The sequence below is a fragment of the Saimiri boliviensis genome, chromosome 16 (assembly GCF_048565385.1).
Source record: "Saimiri boliviensis isolate mSaiBol1 chromosome 16, mSaiBol1.pri, whole genome shotgun sequence".
NCBI classification, from domain to species: domain Eukaryota; kingdom Metazoa; phylum Chordata; class Mammalia; order Primates; family Cebidae; genus Saimiri; species Saimiri boliviensis.
In genome coordinates, this window is record NC_133464.1 from 78,620,051 (window position 1) to 78,636,640 (window position 16,590).

General features: G+C 36.7%; 1 protein-coding gene across 7 annotated transcripts in view; it reads left to right on the forward strand.

Annotated features, from left to right (window-relative positions):
* Positions 1 to 16,590, forward strand: part of KATNAL1 (katanin catalytic subunit A1 like 1) — a 99,382-nt gene that overhangs the window by 40,851 nt on the left and 41,941 nt on the right. For 6 of the 7 annotated variants that reach the window (XM_074387894.1, XM_074387895.1, XM_074387893.1 and 3 more), the window contains 2 exons: positions 2,734 to 2,902; positions 8,841 to 8,882. In XM_074387894.1, the coding sequence (XP_074243995.1) occupies positions 2,734 to 2,902; positions 8,841 to 8,882 (211 nt within the window). The remainder of the gene's footprint in view (positions 1 to 2,733; positions 2,903 to 8,840; positions 8,883 to 16,590) is intronic. The other variant, XM_074387897.1, reaches the window with a different exon arrangement.

A 16,590-nucleotide genomic window follows, 5' to 3' on the forward strand; every position in this document is an offset into this window, starting at 1 on the left:
AGACTGTGTAAAGGAGTACCAATAAGAACATTTACATATAATGATGTTTAATACAGCTTAGAAAGAGGAAATACTGGATTTTGAAGGAAATGAGGCTGATTTGCATGTGATAGAATAAGGCATATTTCTTCTCATTCCTATATGGAAATCTGAAATAGGAGAATTGAGCACAATATAGATGCTTTTGTCTGTCACCTGCACATCTAACCAGTTACTCTCTAAATTTGAAGTGTCATGAGCTAGTACAGTGTCATTCTGTTCAGCCATTAGGGTAGAGGTCAATGATGCTATGCAACCCTACTACAGTCTCTTTTTAAAGAGACACTAGTAAAAGAAGCCTTGAGATCTTTGTTGTTTACACAGCCTGGAAGCTGTCACTGAGTCCTTAAGTTGAAGCATGACATTGTGCAGTGATGCGCTAGTGGACAAAGAAGTACAGAACAGAATCAAGGATGTCCTTTGGGGAGCCCACGGAGTCTGTTACAAATGTAATATCCAGTTGCAGTGAGATGGAACTGAAGACTGACAAAGCAGAGGCACACTTCTGTGAGACAGGAGCCTTGCCGCAGATGACGCATCTGGCTTCTTGAGCAGTTTCACTCAGACTGTTTAGGAGCCCATCAGAATATTGAGTGGCAGGACAAGGTCAGTAATGGCAGACACTCAGAATGTAGCCTCTGTAAGAGATTTGAAACAATTCTTCTACAATACAGCTTTACCCAATGGGATGTGTGTGCAGAATGGACTACAGCAGAACTCCTAGGTGGCCATTGAATCGCAAGCTAAGGTGAGGAAGGCGCAAGCTGAGGCGGCAGAAGGAATGTTGTCTGAGATCTGCTGTAGTGTACCCTAAGCTGTGAGTCCAGAGGAGCAATCAGCTGGGAGGGATGGCTTGTTATTGGTGAGTAGAGGCTGTGGCTAGCTGTTTAGTCTAAAAAACGGATCACAAAGGAAACGGACTATTTAAGAAGCAGGTGAAGCTGCTTACAAAAAGGCAAACATGATGCACATTCTGTGTGGAAAAGATTGTTGGTCTTATTTTATTGTCTTCGGCCATACCCATAAATCTGATTCAGGAAAGACATTTATATATACACAAGTGCATACAAATAAAAGTAAAATTGTACTTTATTACTTTCCACCCCTTCATCAAACCGAAAAAAAAAACACAAAAAACAAAAAAAGTTAGGTCAAACAGTGGTCACATTGAAATGCTAGAACTAGAGCAATTTAACAATTAAAATTTTTTATTCTTTACCAGACTCATCACATTTTTATTTTATAGGCTGAATGTTTAAAAGACTACTAATGTCCTAAAGACAATAATGTAATAATACTTTAATTTTCAAAACGCCTCATAGCCATTACTATGCACTATTTTGTAGTTTCTTTTCTATGGATTTCTTTCACAAGATTGCTTATTTATGTTTGTCTCCTCTTAGGGCCAGTGAGGTAGAGGCCATATACCACCTAATGGGTGGTCAGTAAATACTTGTTTAACTGGACTGGACTGCACAAATTGAGATGTCCGTGTAGGGTAACCTCATAGGTAGACATATGGTTTTCACCAGCCTTTCTTTTCCTTAGCAATTCCATGATGTAGTCTTATTCCAGTGTCTAAATAGACTGTATCAGACTCGCAACATGGTAACACATTTTTTTTTTCTTTTTCTTACCCTTTTGGCCCTTAGTTTGCAACCTTCATGGCTTTTCATTCATTTTCCATTCTTTGAGTTATGCATATATGTCACCTTTTCTGATGCAAGGGACGAAACTCCATGATGAGTTAGGTGGATTAAAAGTGTGAGGCTGGAAAAGGGATAATAATAGATATGGCATGTGGTTAAAAATGGAATACACATATGGGATCTGAAGGGCTATAGATACATACATAGTTATAGGGAAAGAAAAGGTAGGAAAATAGAGGTAGAGACATTTCAAGAGAGAACTAAGATTAAACACGAAGTGATAGAGTCCCTTACCTAAGAACCAAAAAGAGACAAAAACTGTGCTGAGATGCCTCAAAACTTACTGTTTGAAGTAGACAAGTTCCACAGCAGATGAAACAAAAATATGCTATTTTGAATGCACACTTTTATGTATTTATCAAAAATTTTTTATCACATTTTGAGGACTGTAATTTGAATGATTCTGTGGTTTGTGACATTCTCAAAACATGAATATTTTTACACATAAATTACTTTAAGAAGATTTTATTGTTAGCCCTGCCATTTGTAATTTGATGAATGAAATGTTTAATTTTCCATTATAGAAACAGAGAAAATCATCTTTGTTGTAAAACAGAAATTAATAAACTGTACAAACAGACATTGTAGAGTTCCTATTCTTTCAGGTTTTAATGCTTTTTTTCCAAAAAAAAAGTTACTTATTCTTGGTTTAGGACAGTAATGAATAAAATTACTGACTTTCATTATGCTGTTAAGATTATTAGATGGGGATAGTCTGTGTTGCCCTCTATTGGTGATTAATAGTTACTTTTGACAGATTAATTGCTGTGTCATGTATGTGTATTTAATAATTGTATCAGCTAGTATGTTTTAGAAAAATGAATTTGGGAAAACCAACCTGATAGTTGTGGCCGTGAATTGTCCAAAGGTGAAAAAATTAGATTTCAGGCTTCTTGATCTAACAATTTTATTGACTAGGGTAGTATGGAGATACTTTTGCCTTTGATTAATTTTAATTTTTTTTTTATATTTTTTTTTTTGTCAGAGCTCCACCTCAGATCAGGCGTGCCAATCGAGAAGTAAGACCTCTGAGGAAGGAGATGGCAGGAGTAGGAGCCCGGGGACCTGTAGGCCGAGCACATCCTATATCAAAGAGTGAAAAACCTTCTACAAGTAGGGACAAGGATTATAGAGCAAGAGGGAGAGATGACAAGGCAAGACGCTGTCTTTCTGTAGTTCACTCACTTGAAGCCCATGACTTTTGGTGGATATTATGATTTTTGTTGGCTTTTCAGGATACCCTGGTTTTGACGTGGAAGAGTTAGAAAAAAATTTCATTCAAAACCTCAGTAGTCTTTGTATTTTAAAGGCCATGTTGCAATGCAAATTACCTCAGAGGAGTGATAAATATATATATACACATACGTGTATAAAAATATTTAGTGAAATTGATCCCTTGTAAGAAAAAAATAAGGCTTTAAAACTTTTTTGAAAAATATTTTGAAAGTATTCTGAGTAGAAATGAGCAATAAATGAAAACAGTTATGGGGAAAGACTTATAAGAAAGTAGATACATATGATTACAGAATAAGATGAGGACATGAATTACTACACTAAAAATAAGTATCTTTGATTTTTCTGTAGATTATCATAGAACAAGATTTTTTTTTTTCCTTGAGAAAATTTGCCTTGCTTAGGGTTCATTATGCACATTTACTTATTAGGAAATTGATTGGTCAATAAACACAGTGCTGGGTAGAAATTATGTACTTCCCTTAAAATGGACTTAGGACAGTGGGTTGAAGATATTCTTACTAAGGAGGTAGCCAGGATAATCTGATTTGCCTCTTAGGCCTTTATTTTATTAAAAAGACAAAAATTTTTAAGCAATAGTATTTCCCGTTTCCATTGTGATGTCATAAATAAACGATAATGTAATTGAATTGCCACAAAGAAGTTTTATTTTACTAGTTAGAGATTCAGGATATGTCATCACATTGAGGCCATGATGTGTATAATAAAGATATATCTAATAACAAGAGGTTATCCTTCAAAACTGTATTTGAATATTTTTATTACATGTAATTTTGATCTGTAGATAAGGACTCTAGACCAACTTCCTAGGTCTTATATCCATAATACATAGACCATGGTACAATAAAATTGATGTTTCTGAGATAGTTCAAAGACTTTTACCTCCCTGCCTCAATATTACACTGAAAATGAATTACATTTTTTTAATGTGTGTAATTTGTGGGAGAGCTTTTATGCCATGAAACTGCAAGTGATTCTGTTTCAGATCCTTTTTGGGATTACTGAAGGGTAGTAATAAATACATTAACTTTTCAAATTTGTACCCTCCCATTATCAAAAGCCACATAAGTGGATACTTGAAATTCTTTATCTTAAATATCATTTTTGTTTCTTTCTTCATTTTTATGCAGCTAATGTTGGTTTGTGTTATACAGAATAAAGTAGGGGCTGAAATCCAACTCCCACTTTGCTGGTAGCTTTTAGATAAACGTTTAGAACAGGGTGCAGAACTTTCTGTCTTGAGTTTACATAAGAGAGGAACCATGGTCATGGTTTACTGGACGCTGCTTCGCTAGGCACTGTTCAGAGTGATTAAACAGTAGTTCATGAAACAATCCTGGGAAGTAGGTGTCTTACTATCCCCACTTTCTGGAGGAAGAAACTGTGGTACAGAGAGCTAAAACTTGCCAAGGTCTTGCAGTAAGAGATGGAAACTGGAAGAATGGAATTTGTGAAGTCACATATCTTTTTCTTGTTTACCTTAAGATTTTTCATATTATGTAGTATCCCTGCCTACTGAGCTAGATGAAAAGTCTGGTTTGGATTTACCAGAAGAAATCCAGAACAATTAAATGTGGGTTTTTTAATGTGACTGCTAAGCAAAGAACAAAATAAGCAGCATTTTTTGAATGTCAATTACATTTTTTCTAGAATTTATAAATTGTCTTTCATTTATAATGTTTTCAAATGATTTTCTAAATCTTAGTTTTTTTTAAATTATTTTTATTGTACTTTAGGTTCTGGGGTACATGTGCAGATCATGTAGCAATGTAGTTTGCTGCCTCCATTCCCCCATCATCTATATGTGGCATTTCTCTCCATGTTATTCCTCCCCAACCTCCCTACCCACTGCGGTCCCTCCCCTAGGCCCCCTCAACAGACCCCAGTGTGTGATGCTCCCCTCCCTGTGTCCATGTGTTCCCATTGTTCAGCACCCACCTATCAGTGAGAACATGTGCTATTTGATTTTCTGTTCTTGTGTCAGTTTGCTGAGGATGTTGGTTTACAGAATCATCCATGTCCCTACAAAGGACACAAACTCATTGTTTTTTATGGCTGCATAGAATTCCATGGTGTATATGTTCCACATTTTCCTTGTCCAGTCTATCATTGATGGGCATTTGGGTTGGTTCCAGGTCTTTGCTATTGTAAACAGTGCCACAGTGAACGTACATGTACATGTGTCTTTGTAACAGAATGTTTTATAATCTTTGGATATATACCCAGGAATGGGATTGCTGAGTCAAATGGATTTCTGTTTCTAGGTTCTTGAGCTTCACTGTCTTCCACAATGGTTGAACTAACTTACACTCCCACCAACAACGTAAAGCTGTTCCTATTTCTCCACATCCTCTCCAGCATCTGTTGTCTCCAGATTTTTTAATGATCGCCATTCTAACTGGCGTGAGATGGTATCTCAATGTGGTTTTGATTTGCATTTCTCTAATGACCAGTGTTGGTGAGCATTTTTTCATATGTTTGTTGGCCTCAAATATGTCGCCTTTAGAAAAGTGTCTGTTCATGTCCTTCGCCCACTTTTGAATGGGTTGGTTGGTTTGTTTTCTTGTAAATCTGTTTTAGTTCTTTGTAGATTCTGGATATTAGCCCTTTGTTAGATGGATAGATTGTAAAAATTTTTTCTCATTCTGTTGGTTGCTGGTTCACTCTAATGATTGTTTCTTTTGCTGTACAGAAGCTCTGGAGTTTAATTAGATCCAATTTGTCTATTTTGGCTTTTGTTGCCAATGCTTTTGGTGTTTTAGTCATGAAGTCCTTGCCTATGCCTATGTCCTGAATGGTTTTGCCTATGTTTTCTGCTAGGGTTTTTATGGTGTTAGGTCTTACGTTTAAGTCTTTAATCCATCTGGAGTTAATTTTAGTATAAGGTGTCAGGAAGGGGTCCAGTTTCTGCTTTCTGCACATGGGTAGCCAGTTATCCCAACACTATTTATTAAACAGGGAGTCCTTTCCCCATTGCTTGTTTTTGTCAGGTTTGTCAAAGATCAGATGGTTGTAGATGTGTGGTGTTGCCTCTGAGGCCTCTGTTCTATTCCATTGGTTTATAATCTCTGTTTTCTTACCAGTACCATGCTGTTTTGATTACTATAGCCTTCTAGTATAGTTTGAAGTCAGGTAGTGTGATGCCTCCAGCTTTGTTCTTTTTGCTTATGATTGTCTTGGCTATGCAGGCTCTCTTTTGGTTACATATGAAGTTTAAGGTAGTTTTTGTGAAGAGAGTCATAGGTACCTTGATAGGGATATCATTGAATCTATATGTTACTTTGGGCAGTATGGCCATTTTCACAATATTGATTCTTCTTAAACATGAGCATGGAATATTTTTCTTCTGTTTGTGTCCTCTCTTATTTCCTTTAGCAGTGATTCACAGTTCTTGAAGAGGTCCTTTACATCCTTTGTTAGTTGTATTCCTAGATATTTTATTCCCTTCATAGCAATTGTGAATGGGAGTTTGCTCTTGATGTATTTATTTCCTAACTACGCAAATGTTCATTAGGATACTGAAGTTTATAAAACTCATTGAAGGCTGCCATAGGATTTGAGGCAGCTTGGGTGAAACTAATAGATACCTACTTCTGCTAAAAGCTGATGTGAAAATGAGTGTTGGGGCTAGGGGCAGTGGCTCACACCTATAATCCCAGCACTTTGGGAGGCTAAGGCAGGTGAATAGCTTGAACCCAGGAGTTCAAGATCAGCCTGGGCAACATAGTGAAACCCCATCTCTACTAAAAACACAAAAATTAGTTGGGCGTGGTGGCATGTAATCCCAGCTACTCGGGAGGCTGAGGCACAAGAATCGCTTGAACCTGAGAGGCAGAGATTGCAGCGAGCTGAGATTCTGCCACTGCAGTTTAGCCTGGGCGCCAGAGCAAAACTGGGTCTCAAAAAAAAGGGAAAAAGGAAAATTGGCATTGTTTGGAAGCAGCCTCCCTCAGAAGAGGTATGGGAGTCTCCGGTGTTTGTTGTATTTGTTTTTCTTAAGATCAGTTTTGTGTAACCAGCTTTAAAATTGAAGCAGAATAGAAAAGAAAATTCCGTTTATTGACCGTAAGTACAGTATTATTTTGATAAAAATTTATTTATAAAAATATATAGAAATTAATTCATATAGGCATATATGTTGATGTATACCAGCTTATGATTCAGAATGCATTTTTACTTTGTCAGAATTTTGAAAGCTTCTGCAGCACTGTAACTATGTACTTAACTTTATAGATATAAAAAAAATGTGAGGATAGAGAAGTTAGACATATCTTGCTTAAGGTCCCTGGTATATTTTTGGATTTTTAATTTGGTGTTGGGAACTGTATGATGGAACAACTAATAATAGCAGTAGTAGCAAATGTTAGTCTTCCTTGAGCACACTTATCCTTTTTGAAGCTTTCTACCAAAAAAGCCTTCTTTGAAGCTTTTTACATTTATTGGTTTATTTGATCCTTGCATAATCCTGTGAGCTCAGCATTATTTTTCCTGTTTCATGTGTAAAGAAGTTGAGACACTGAAGTCTTGACTGCAAATAGATGGTGAACTAGGATTTGTACCTTGTCTAATTGAAATACCTGAGTTTTTAATCATTGTGTTATATAGCCTCTTATTTGCAAATGCTTATTATCTTCTTCTAAGAGTAGCAATTTATTTTCTGAGAGTGATTTATCTTTTAAGTTACTGACAGGCTTCAGGTTAGGTTGAAGCTTAAAATGCTGTTTTTCAGTAAGTAACAGTCACTTTGCATAGTGATCTGTTGTTGAGGCTTTATCATTTCCCCGCTGAGGTCCACCGGGTCATCTATAAAGCTAGTTAGCACTCTGTTTATTGAACACATCTTTGTTAAGTGTACATTTTGTGTCAGTAAAACTTCTAGGTGCTAGAAATACAAACATTAATGAAACATAGCTCCTGGCCTGAGTAACTTTTAAGCTGTATTGTTTTATTTCAATGCATCTGGTCTCTTCTTCCTACTATAGTAAAGTGACTTAGACTAGGTAATTTAGAAGTAATAGAAATTTATTTCTCACAATTTTGGAGGCTGTGAAGTCTAAGATCAAGCCACTAGCAGATTTGGTATCTGCTGTGTCCTCACAGGATGGAATGGTCTAACAGGCTCCCTTGGGCATCTTTTTTTTTTTTTTTTTTTTTTTGAGACAGTCTCACTCTGTCACCAGGCGCTAGGCTGGAGTGCCATGGTGTGATCTCAGCTCACTGCAACCTCCGCCTCCTGGGTTTGAGCAATTCTCCTGCCTCAGTCTCCTGAGTAGCTGGGACTATAGGCACGTGCCCCCATGCCCAGCTAACTTTTGTATTTTTTTAGTAGACACGGGGTTTCACCATGTTGGCCGGGTGGGCATCTTTTATTAGCACACCAATTCTGTTCATGAGGGCAGAAACCTCATTGACCTAATCACCTTCCAAAAACCCTGCCTCCTAATAACCATCATATTGGGGCTTAGATATCAACATGAATTTTGGAAGGACACAAACATTCAGACCATAGCACCTGGGAAAATTGGATTTATCATTATTTTGCTATTTAAACTGAGAGTCAAATAGAAATATACATAGAAGTAACAAAAGGATTTTTTAAATTTAAGAAGTATAATCTAAAAATATTAGGAAGTAGAAGAAATGTTACTGTTTTGTAACCTTAATTTATAAAGCTCTGATTTTCAAATATTGTTAAGATTATAGTTTTATGGTTAATTAACTCAGTAAAATGAGCACAACTTCCATTAAGATCTCATGGTTAAAGCTATACATACTTTTAAATTAAATTTTATTTATTTATTCATTTATTTATTATATATATTTTTTATTGCACTTTAGGTTCTGAGGTACATGAACAGAACATGCAGGATGGTTGCACAGGTACATACATGGCAATGTGTTTTGCTGCCTCCATCCCCCTGTCACCTGTATCTGGCATTTCTCCCGAAGTTATCCCTCCTCAACCTCCCTACCCACCCGGTGCTTCCTCCTCTATTCCTCCGCAACAGACCCCAGTAGAATTCAGATTAAGTTAGGGTAAATTATATTCTCTGAATTCATTTTCAAGTTGTTAAAGGACTTTATTTCATTGAATTATACATAACAAGTGGCCATTTATCGTGAGAAGGAAAGCCTTCTCACGATAAATGGCCACTTGTTATGTCTAGGGATATCTGATATGGAGAGATGTTGCAAACTGGACATATTCTTCTGAGAGCTATGGATTGATTATGCAAATGAACAGCGACTTCATAAAAAACCTTTTTATTGAAGAAAAGTGCACAAATTATAAGGGTACTTTTTTGATGAATAATGATAATCCAGCCAGTGGTATATGTTAATAACTACTTCTATGAAAAAAGATTGGTGTGTGTATACACACATACACACACAAGCTCATTATAAATCTCATATGAAAGTATATAAAAGACGATTATATAATTTAAAAATAATCAAATACCCAGTACGTTTTATTGTAAATTTTACAGAGCCAGTGGACTCTCACAGAATGCTTTTACTGATTTTTGTTAAGCTTCTATCTGTGGCGAACTGGTGGTTGCATATGATGGAGTAATGTAGTGTTGGCATGAATGTTGGTTGATAATTTGTTTTCATTTTAAAGAATAAGATGATAGTGAAACAATAAAAACATATGCTAGTGCTTCATTCATTGATCAGTGACTTGAGCAGTTTTCAAATACTGGAAAAATAATCTGATTTTTTGTGCTATTTACAATATAACAACAGCAAAAATGACATGCTTTTAAGTTTAGTCTGCATTATTAACATTTTCCCTATTACTTTTCTAAATCTAGGCAGTCAGGAAAACAATAAATCAAGCCCTGATTTATAGCATTTGCTAGTTCTGTGATATAAATACTGCCTGTATGATAGATTTCAACATCATGTCACTGAACTCATAGTTGAGATGAGTTTGGGTAGCAGCCCACCATTATATGGTGTTTCCACCATAGAGATACAGTAAACTATGGAACCTCAAGGAAATGTGTTCATTGGCTTGTTTTGTATCATCAATGGCTTGTTTTAAAGAAATATCTTGTTCTGTCCTTTGAATCTTAAGTTACTCCACGAATTTTGTCTCTGATGATAGCTAATTTATAGTGCTGGGTTGTTTTTTTTTTTTTATCTTATTGTATTAAATTATGGTAAAGTAGTTTTTGCATCTAAATAACTATTTGACCAAACTTGTGATTTAGAATTCTAAACCCATTTGTGGCAATTTGTACTATTCTGGTTTTTTTACAGACCCGCTGTTGATTTTCTTTTTCTATCCAAATGTCAGCTTAGTCTTTGACAGGGATGAGGTCTTAGGTCATGGAAGAAGAGTTGTGTTAAATATTTTAACCTCTTATTTAAAAGACTAATACACATATTTTTCTCAAACTGAACAGTCTTACCATATTTCAGCCTTGCCAAGTAAGAGTGCTTTAGCTTTCTGATTTTAGAATTTGTTTATCCTTATTGAACTATCTTAAGTTTCCCAGTTTCAGGGCTATCTTAATAGGAGTGCATGAGCTCTTATTTAATGTGGTGTTTGATATTTCTTATATAGTAAGATTAAATGTGGGATCTGAATAGCTGTATATGTTTTTTCTTATCCTCTCTCAGACTTTACCACTCATTTTAGCCATTCTATATACTACAGAAAGTGTAAAATAAAACATGAGAGAACACATTGTCCCTGGCTTGTTGGCAGCAGAGCAGCCAGAGAGTTCCAGATTTCCTTTTTTTTTTTTTTTTTTTTTTTTTTTTGAGACAGAGTCTCACTCTGTAGTCCAGGCTGGAGTGCGTGGTGCAATTTCAGCTCACTGCAACCTCTGCCTCCCAGGTTCAAGCAATTCTCTGCCTCACCCTCCCGAGTAGCTGGGATTACAGGCACCCACCACCATGCCGGGGTAATTTTTCTATTTTTAATAGAGACAGGGTTTCACCATCTTGGCCAGGCTGGTCTTCAACTCTTGACTTCACGATCCACCTGCCTCAGCCTCCCAAAGTGCTGGGATTACAGGTGTGAGCCACCACACCTGGCTGAGAGTTCCTCTTAAACATAGGTCAGATTATGTCTTTTCTTGTGCTCAAAACTTTCAGTGGTTTCTTATCTTAGATTTTTTCTTTGACCTCGTTTTCTTTCTCTACTCATTTCATTTCTTTTTATTGGTTTCCTTGTTCCTCAGACTTATCAAGTACATGCTGACTGTGATGCATTTGAACTTGCTGTTCTGTCTCTGTTTTACTGTATATTTTACTTATTAATGTGTTGTGCTTTCTAACTTGAATACATGCCTCATGAGGGCAGGGGTTTCTGTTCGCTTCATTGAGATATCCTCAGTGCCTAGAATTGTGCTTGGCACATAGTAAGTACTGGCAAATATTGTTGATAGGTATGCAGAATGCTGTGGATTCATAATTTCAGTCTAAGTGTATTAACATTCAAATGCAGGGCATGATACTGAAATTAGTAAGCAGTGTTTGCCTTTGTTAACTTATTTTACTTTGTAAAATAATCAAGTCTTAGAGTGAGATGCAATTTAGAAACCTTTTCTAACTTTTCCTGTGTTGCTTCTCACACTGGGGTGAGAGTAGCCCAGGAGCGTGCAGCAGTATACTAGAGTACAAAGTGGTTGAAAGCACTGATTCTGGAGCTGGATTTCCTAGGATCTAGCTGCATGTCCTTGGGCAATTTACTTACCATCTCTGTGCTTTGGTTTTCTCATCCATGAGATGGAAATAAGAAGAGTACCTACCTCATAGGACTTTGAGGATCAATAAGAGAGTTAGTAAATATTAAGTGCTTAGAACAGTACGTGGCACATTGAGTAGGCCATATATGAGTTTTGGTTATCAATGTAACATGAAAGTGGGGGACTAACACAGATAAGAAATAGAATATAAAATCACTTTAAAAATATGTATGTTTTATTGCATTTTAGGTTCTGGGGTACATGTAAAGAACATGTAGGATTTTTGCACAGGTACATACATGGCAATGTGGTTTGCTGCCTCCATCCCCCTGTCACCTATATCTGGCATTTCTCCCCATGTTATCCCTCTCCAACTCCTACCCCGCACTGTCCCTCCCCTAGTCTCCCCCGACAGACCTCAGTGTGTGATGCTCCCCTCCCTGTGTCCATGTGTTCTCGTTGTTCAACACCCATCTGTCAGTGAGAACATGTGGTGTTTGATTTTCTGTTTTTGTGTCAGTTTGCTGAGAATGATGGTTTCCAGATTCATCCATGTCCCTACAAAGGACACAAACTCATCGTTTTTTATGGCAGAATAGTATTCCATGGTGTATATGTGCCACATTTTCCCTATCCAGTCTGTCATTGATGGGCATTTGGGTTGGTTCCAAGTCTTTGCTATTGTAAGTAGTGCTGCAGTGAACATGCGTGTGCATGTATCCTTATAACAGAATGATTTATAATCCTTTGGATGTATACCCAGTAATGAGATTGCTGAGTCAAATGGAATTTCTATTTCTAGGTCCTTGAGGAATCTCCACACTGTGTTCCACAATGGTTGAACTAATTTACACTTCCACCAACAGTGTAAAAGTGTTCCTGTTTCTCCACATCCTCTCCAGTATCTGTTGTCTCCAGATTTTTTAATGATCTCCATTCTAACTGGCATGAGATGGTATCTCAATGTAGTTTTGATTTGTATGTCTCTAATGACGAGTGATGATGAGCATTTTTTCATGTTTGTTGGCCTCAAATATGTCTTCTTTTGAAAAATGTCTGTTCATACCCTTTGCCCACTTTTGAATGTTTTTCTTTTTTTTTTTTTTCTCGTAAGTCTGTTTTAGTTCTTTGTAGATTTTGGATATAAGTCCTTTGTCAAATGGGTAGGTTGCAAACATTTTTTCCCGTTCTGTTGGTTGCTGGTTCACTCTAATGATTGTTTCTTTTGCTGTAAAGAAGCCCTGGAGTTTAATTAGATCCCATTTGTCTATTTTGGCTTTTGTTGCAAATGTTTTCGGTGTTTTAGTAATGAAGTCCTTGCCTATGCCTATGTCCTGAATGGTTTTGCCTAGGGTTTCTTCTAAGGTTTTTATGGTGTTAGGTCTTATATTTAAGTCCTTAATCCATCTGGAGTTAATTTTAGCATAAGGTGTCAGGAAGGGGTCCAGTTTCTGCTTTCTGCACATAGCTAGCCACTTTTCCCAACACCATTTATTAAACAGGGACTCCTTTCCCCATTGCTTGTTTTTGTCAGGTTTGTCAAAGATCAGATGGTTTTAGATATGTGGCATTACCTCTGAGGCCTCTGTTCTGTTCCTTTGGTCTATATATCTGTTTTGGTACCAATACCATGCTGTTTTGATTACTGTAGCCCCATAGTATAGTTTGAAGTCAGGTAGTGTGATGCCTCCAGCTTTGTTCTTTTTGCTTATGATTGTCTTGGCTATGTGGGCTCTCTTTTGATTCCATATGAAGTTTAAGGTGTTTTTTTCCAGTTCTGTGAAGAAGATCATTGGTAGCTTGATGGGGATAGCGTTGAATCTATAAATTACTTTGGGCAGTAAGGGCATTTTCACGATATTGATTCTTTCTAACCATTAGCATGGAATGTATCTCCGTCTGTTTGTGTCCTCTCTTATTTCGTTGAGCAGTGGTTTGCAGTTCTCCTTAAAGAGGTCCTTTACATCCTTTGTTAGTTGTATTTCTAGGTATTTTATTCTCTTTGTAGCAATTGTGAATGACAGTTGGTTCTTGATTTGGCTCTCTTTTAATCTGTTTTTGGTGTATAGGAATGATTTTTGCACATTGATTTTGTATCCTGAGACTTTGCTAAAATTTGCTTATCAGTTTCAGGAGATTTTGGGCTGAGATGATGGGGTCTTGTAAATATACAATCATGTCATCTGCAAATAGAGACAATTGGACTTCCTCCTTTCCTAATTGAATACCCGCTATTTCTTTTTCTTGCCTGATTGTTCTGCTAGAACTTCCAATACTGTATTGAATAGGAATGGTGAGAGAGGGCATCCTTGTCTAGTGCCGGATTTCAAAGGGAATGCTTCCAGTATTTGCTCATTCTTTATGATTTTGGCTGTTGGTTTGTCTTAAATAACTTTTATTATTTTGAGATAGGTTTCATCAATACCTAGTCTGTTGAGGGTTTTTAGCATAAAAGGCTATTGAATTTTGTTGAATACAATCACTTTTTTAAAGAAGAGAAATAATTGCCATTCTAACTGGTGTGAGATGGTATCTCATTGTGGCTTTGATTTGCATTTGTTTAATGACCAGTGATGATGAGCTATTTTTCATATGTTTGTTGACTGCATAAGTGTCTTCTTTTGAGAAGTGTCTTTTCATATTCTTTGCCCACTTTTTGATGAGGTTGGTTTTTTCTTGTAAATTTGTTTAAATTCCTTGTAGATGGTGGATATTAGCCCTTTGTCAGATGGATAGATTGCAAAAATTTTCTCCCATTCTGTAGGGTGCCTGTTCACTATGATGATAGTTTCTTTTGCTGTGCAGAAGCTCCTTAGTTTAATTAGGTTCCATTTGTCAATTTTGGCTTTTTGTTGCCTTTGCTTTTGGTGTTTTAGTCATGAAGTCTTTGCCTGTGCCTGTGAATGGTAATGCCTAAGTTTTCTTCTTGGGTTTTTATCATTTTAGGTCTTATGCTTAAGTCTTTAATCCATCTTGAATTAATTTTTGTATTAGGTAGGGATCCAGGGTCAGTTTCCTGCATATGGCTAGCCAGTTTTCCCAACACTATTTATTAAATAGGGAATTCTTTCTCCATTGCTTGTTTGTGTCAGGTTTGTCAAAGATCAGATGGTTGTAGATGTGTGGCGCTATTTCTGAGGCTTCTGTTCTGTTCCATTGGTCTCTATCTCTGTTTTGGTACCAGTACCATGCTGTTTTGGTTACTGTAGCCTTGTAGTATAGTTTGAAGTCAGGTAGCATAATATTTCCAGGTTTGTTCTTTTTGCTTAGGGTTGTCTTGGCTATACGCGCTTTTGGTTTTGTGTGAAATTTAAAGTAGTTTTTTCTAATTCTGTGAAGAAAGTCAACAGTAGCTTGATCGGGATAGCATCGAATCTATAAATTACTTTGGGCAGTATGGCCATTTTCTTGATATTGGTTCTTTCTGTCCATGACCGTGGGATGTTTTTCCATTTGTTTGTGTCCTCTCTGACTTCCTTGAGTAGTGGTGTGTAGCTCTCCTTGAAGAGGTCCTTCACATCCCTTGTAAGTTGTATTCCTAGGTATTTTATTCTCTTTGTAGCAGTCATGAATGGGAGTTCACTCATGATTTGACCGTTTGTCTATTATTGGTGTATAGGAATTCTTGTGAGTTTTGCACATTGATTTTGTGTCCTGAGACCTTGCTGAAGTTACTTATCAGCTTAAGGAGATCTTGGGCTGAGATGATGGGGTTTTCTAAATACACAGTTATATCATCTGTGAACAGAGACAATTTGACTTCCTCTCTTCCTCTTTGAATACTCTTTATTTCTTTCTCTTGCCTGATTGCCCTGACCAGAACTTCCAATATCATGTCAAATAGGAATGGTAAGAGGGCATCCTTGTCTTATACTGGTATTCAAAGGGAATGCTTCCAACTTTTGCCCATTCAGTGTGATATTGGCTGTGGGTTTGTCATAAATAGCTAGTCAATGCCTAGTTTATTGAGAGTTTTTAGCATGAAGGGGTGTTGAGTTTTATCAAAGGCCTTTTCTGCATCTGTTGAGATAACCATGTCATTTTGGTCATTGGTTCTGTTTATGTGATGGAATGTTTATTGATTTGTGTATGTTGAACCAGCCTTGCATCCCAGGGATGAATCCGACTTGATCATGGGATAAGCTTTTTGATGTGCTGCTGGATTTGGTTTGCCAGTATTTTGCTGAGGATTTTGCATGGATGTTCATCAGGGATATTGGCCTGAAACTTTCTTTTTTTGTTGTGTTTCTGCCAGGTTTTGGTAGCAAGATGATACTGGCTTCATAGTTAGGGAAGAGTCCCTCTTTTTCTACTGTTTGGAATAGTTTCAGAAGAAACCAGCTCCTCTTCGTACTTCTAGAATTTGGCTGTGAATCTGTCTGGTCCTGGGCATTTTTTGGTTGGTTGGGTATTAATTACTGCCTCAATTTCAGAACTTGTTATTGGTCTATTCAGGGATTCGACTTCTTCCTGTTTTAGTCTTGCGAGGGTGTATGTTTCCAGGAATTTATCCATTTCTTCTAGATTTTCTAGTTCATTTACATAGACATGTTTATAGTATTTTCTGATGTTAGTTTGTATTTCTGTGGAATCAGTGGTGATATCCTGTTTATCTTTTTTATTATGTCAATTTTATTCTTCTCTCTTTTCTTCTTTATTAGTCTGGCTAGCAGTCTATTTTGTTAATCTTTTAAAAAAAAACCACCTCCCAGATTCATTGTTTTTTTTTTTTTTTTTTTTTTTTTTTTTTTTTTTTTTTTTTTTTTAAGAATTTGCTGGAGAAGATGTGGAGAAATAGGAACGCTTTTACATTGTTGGTGGGAGTGTAAATTAGTTCAACCATTGTGAAAGATGTGGCAATTCCTCAAGGATCTAGAACAAGAAAT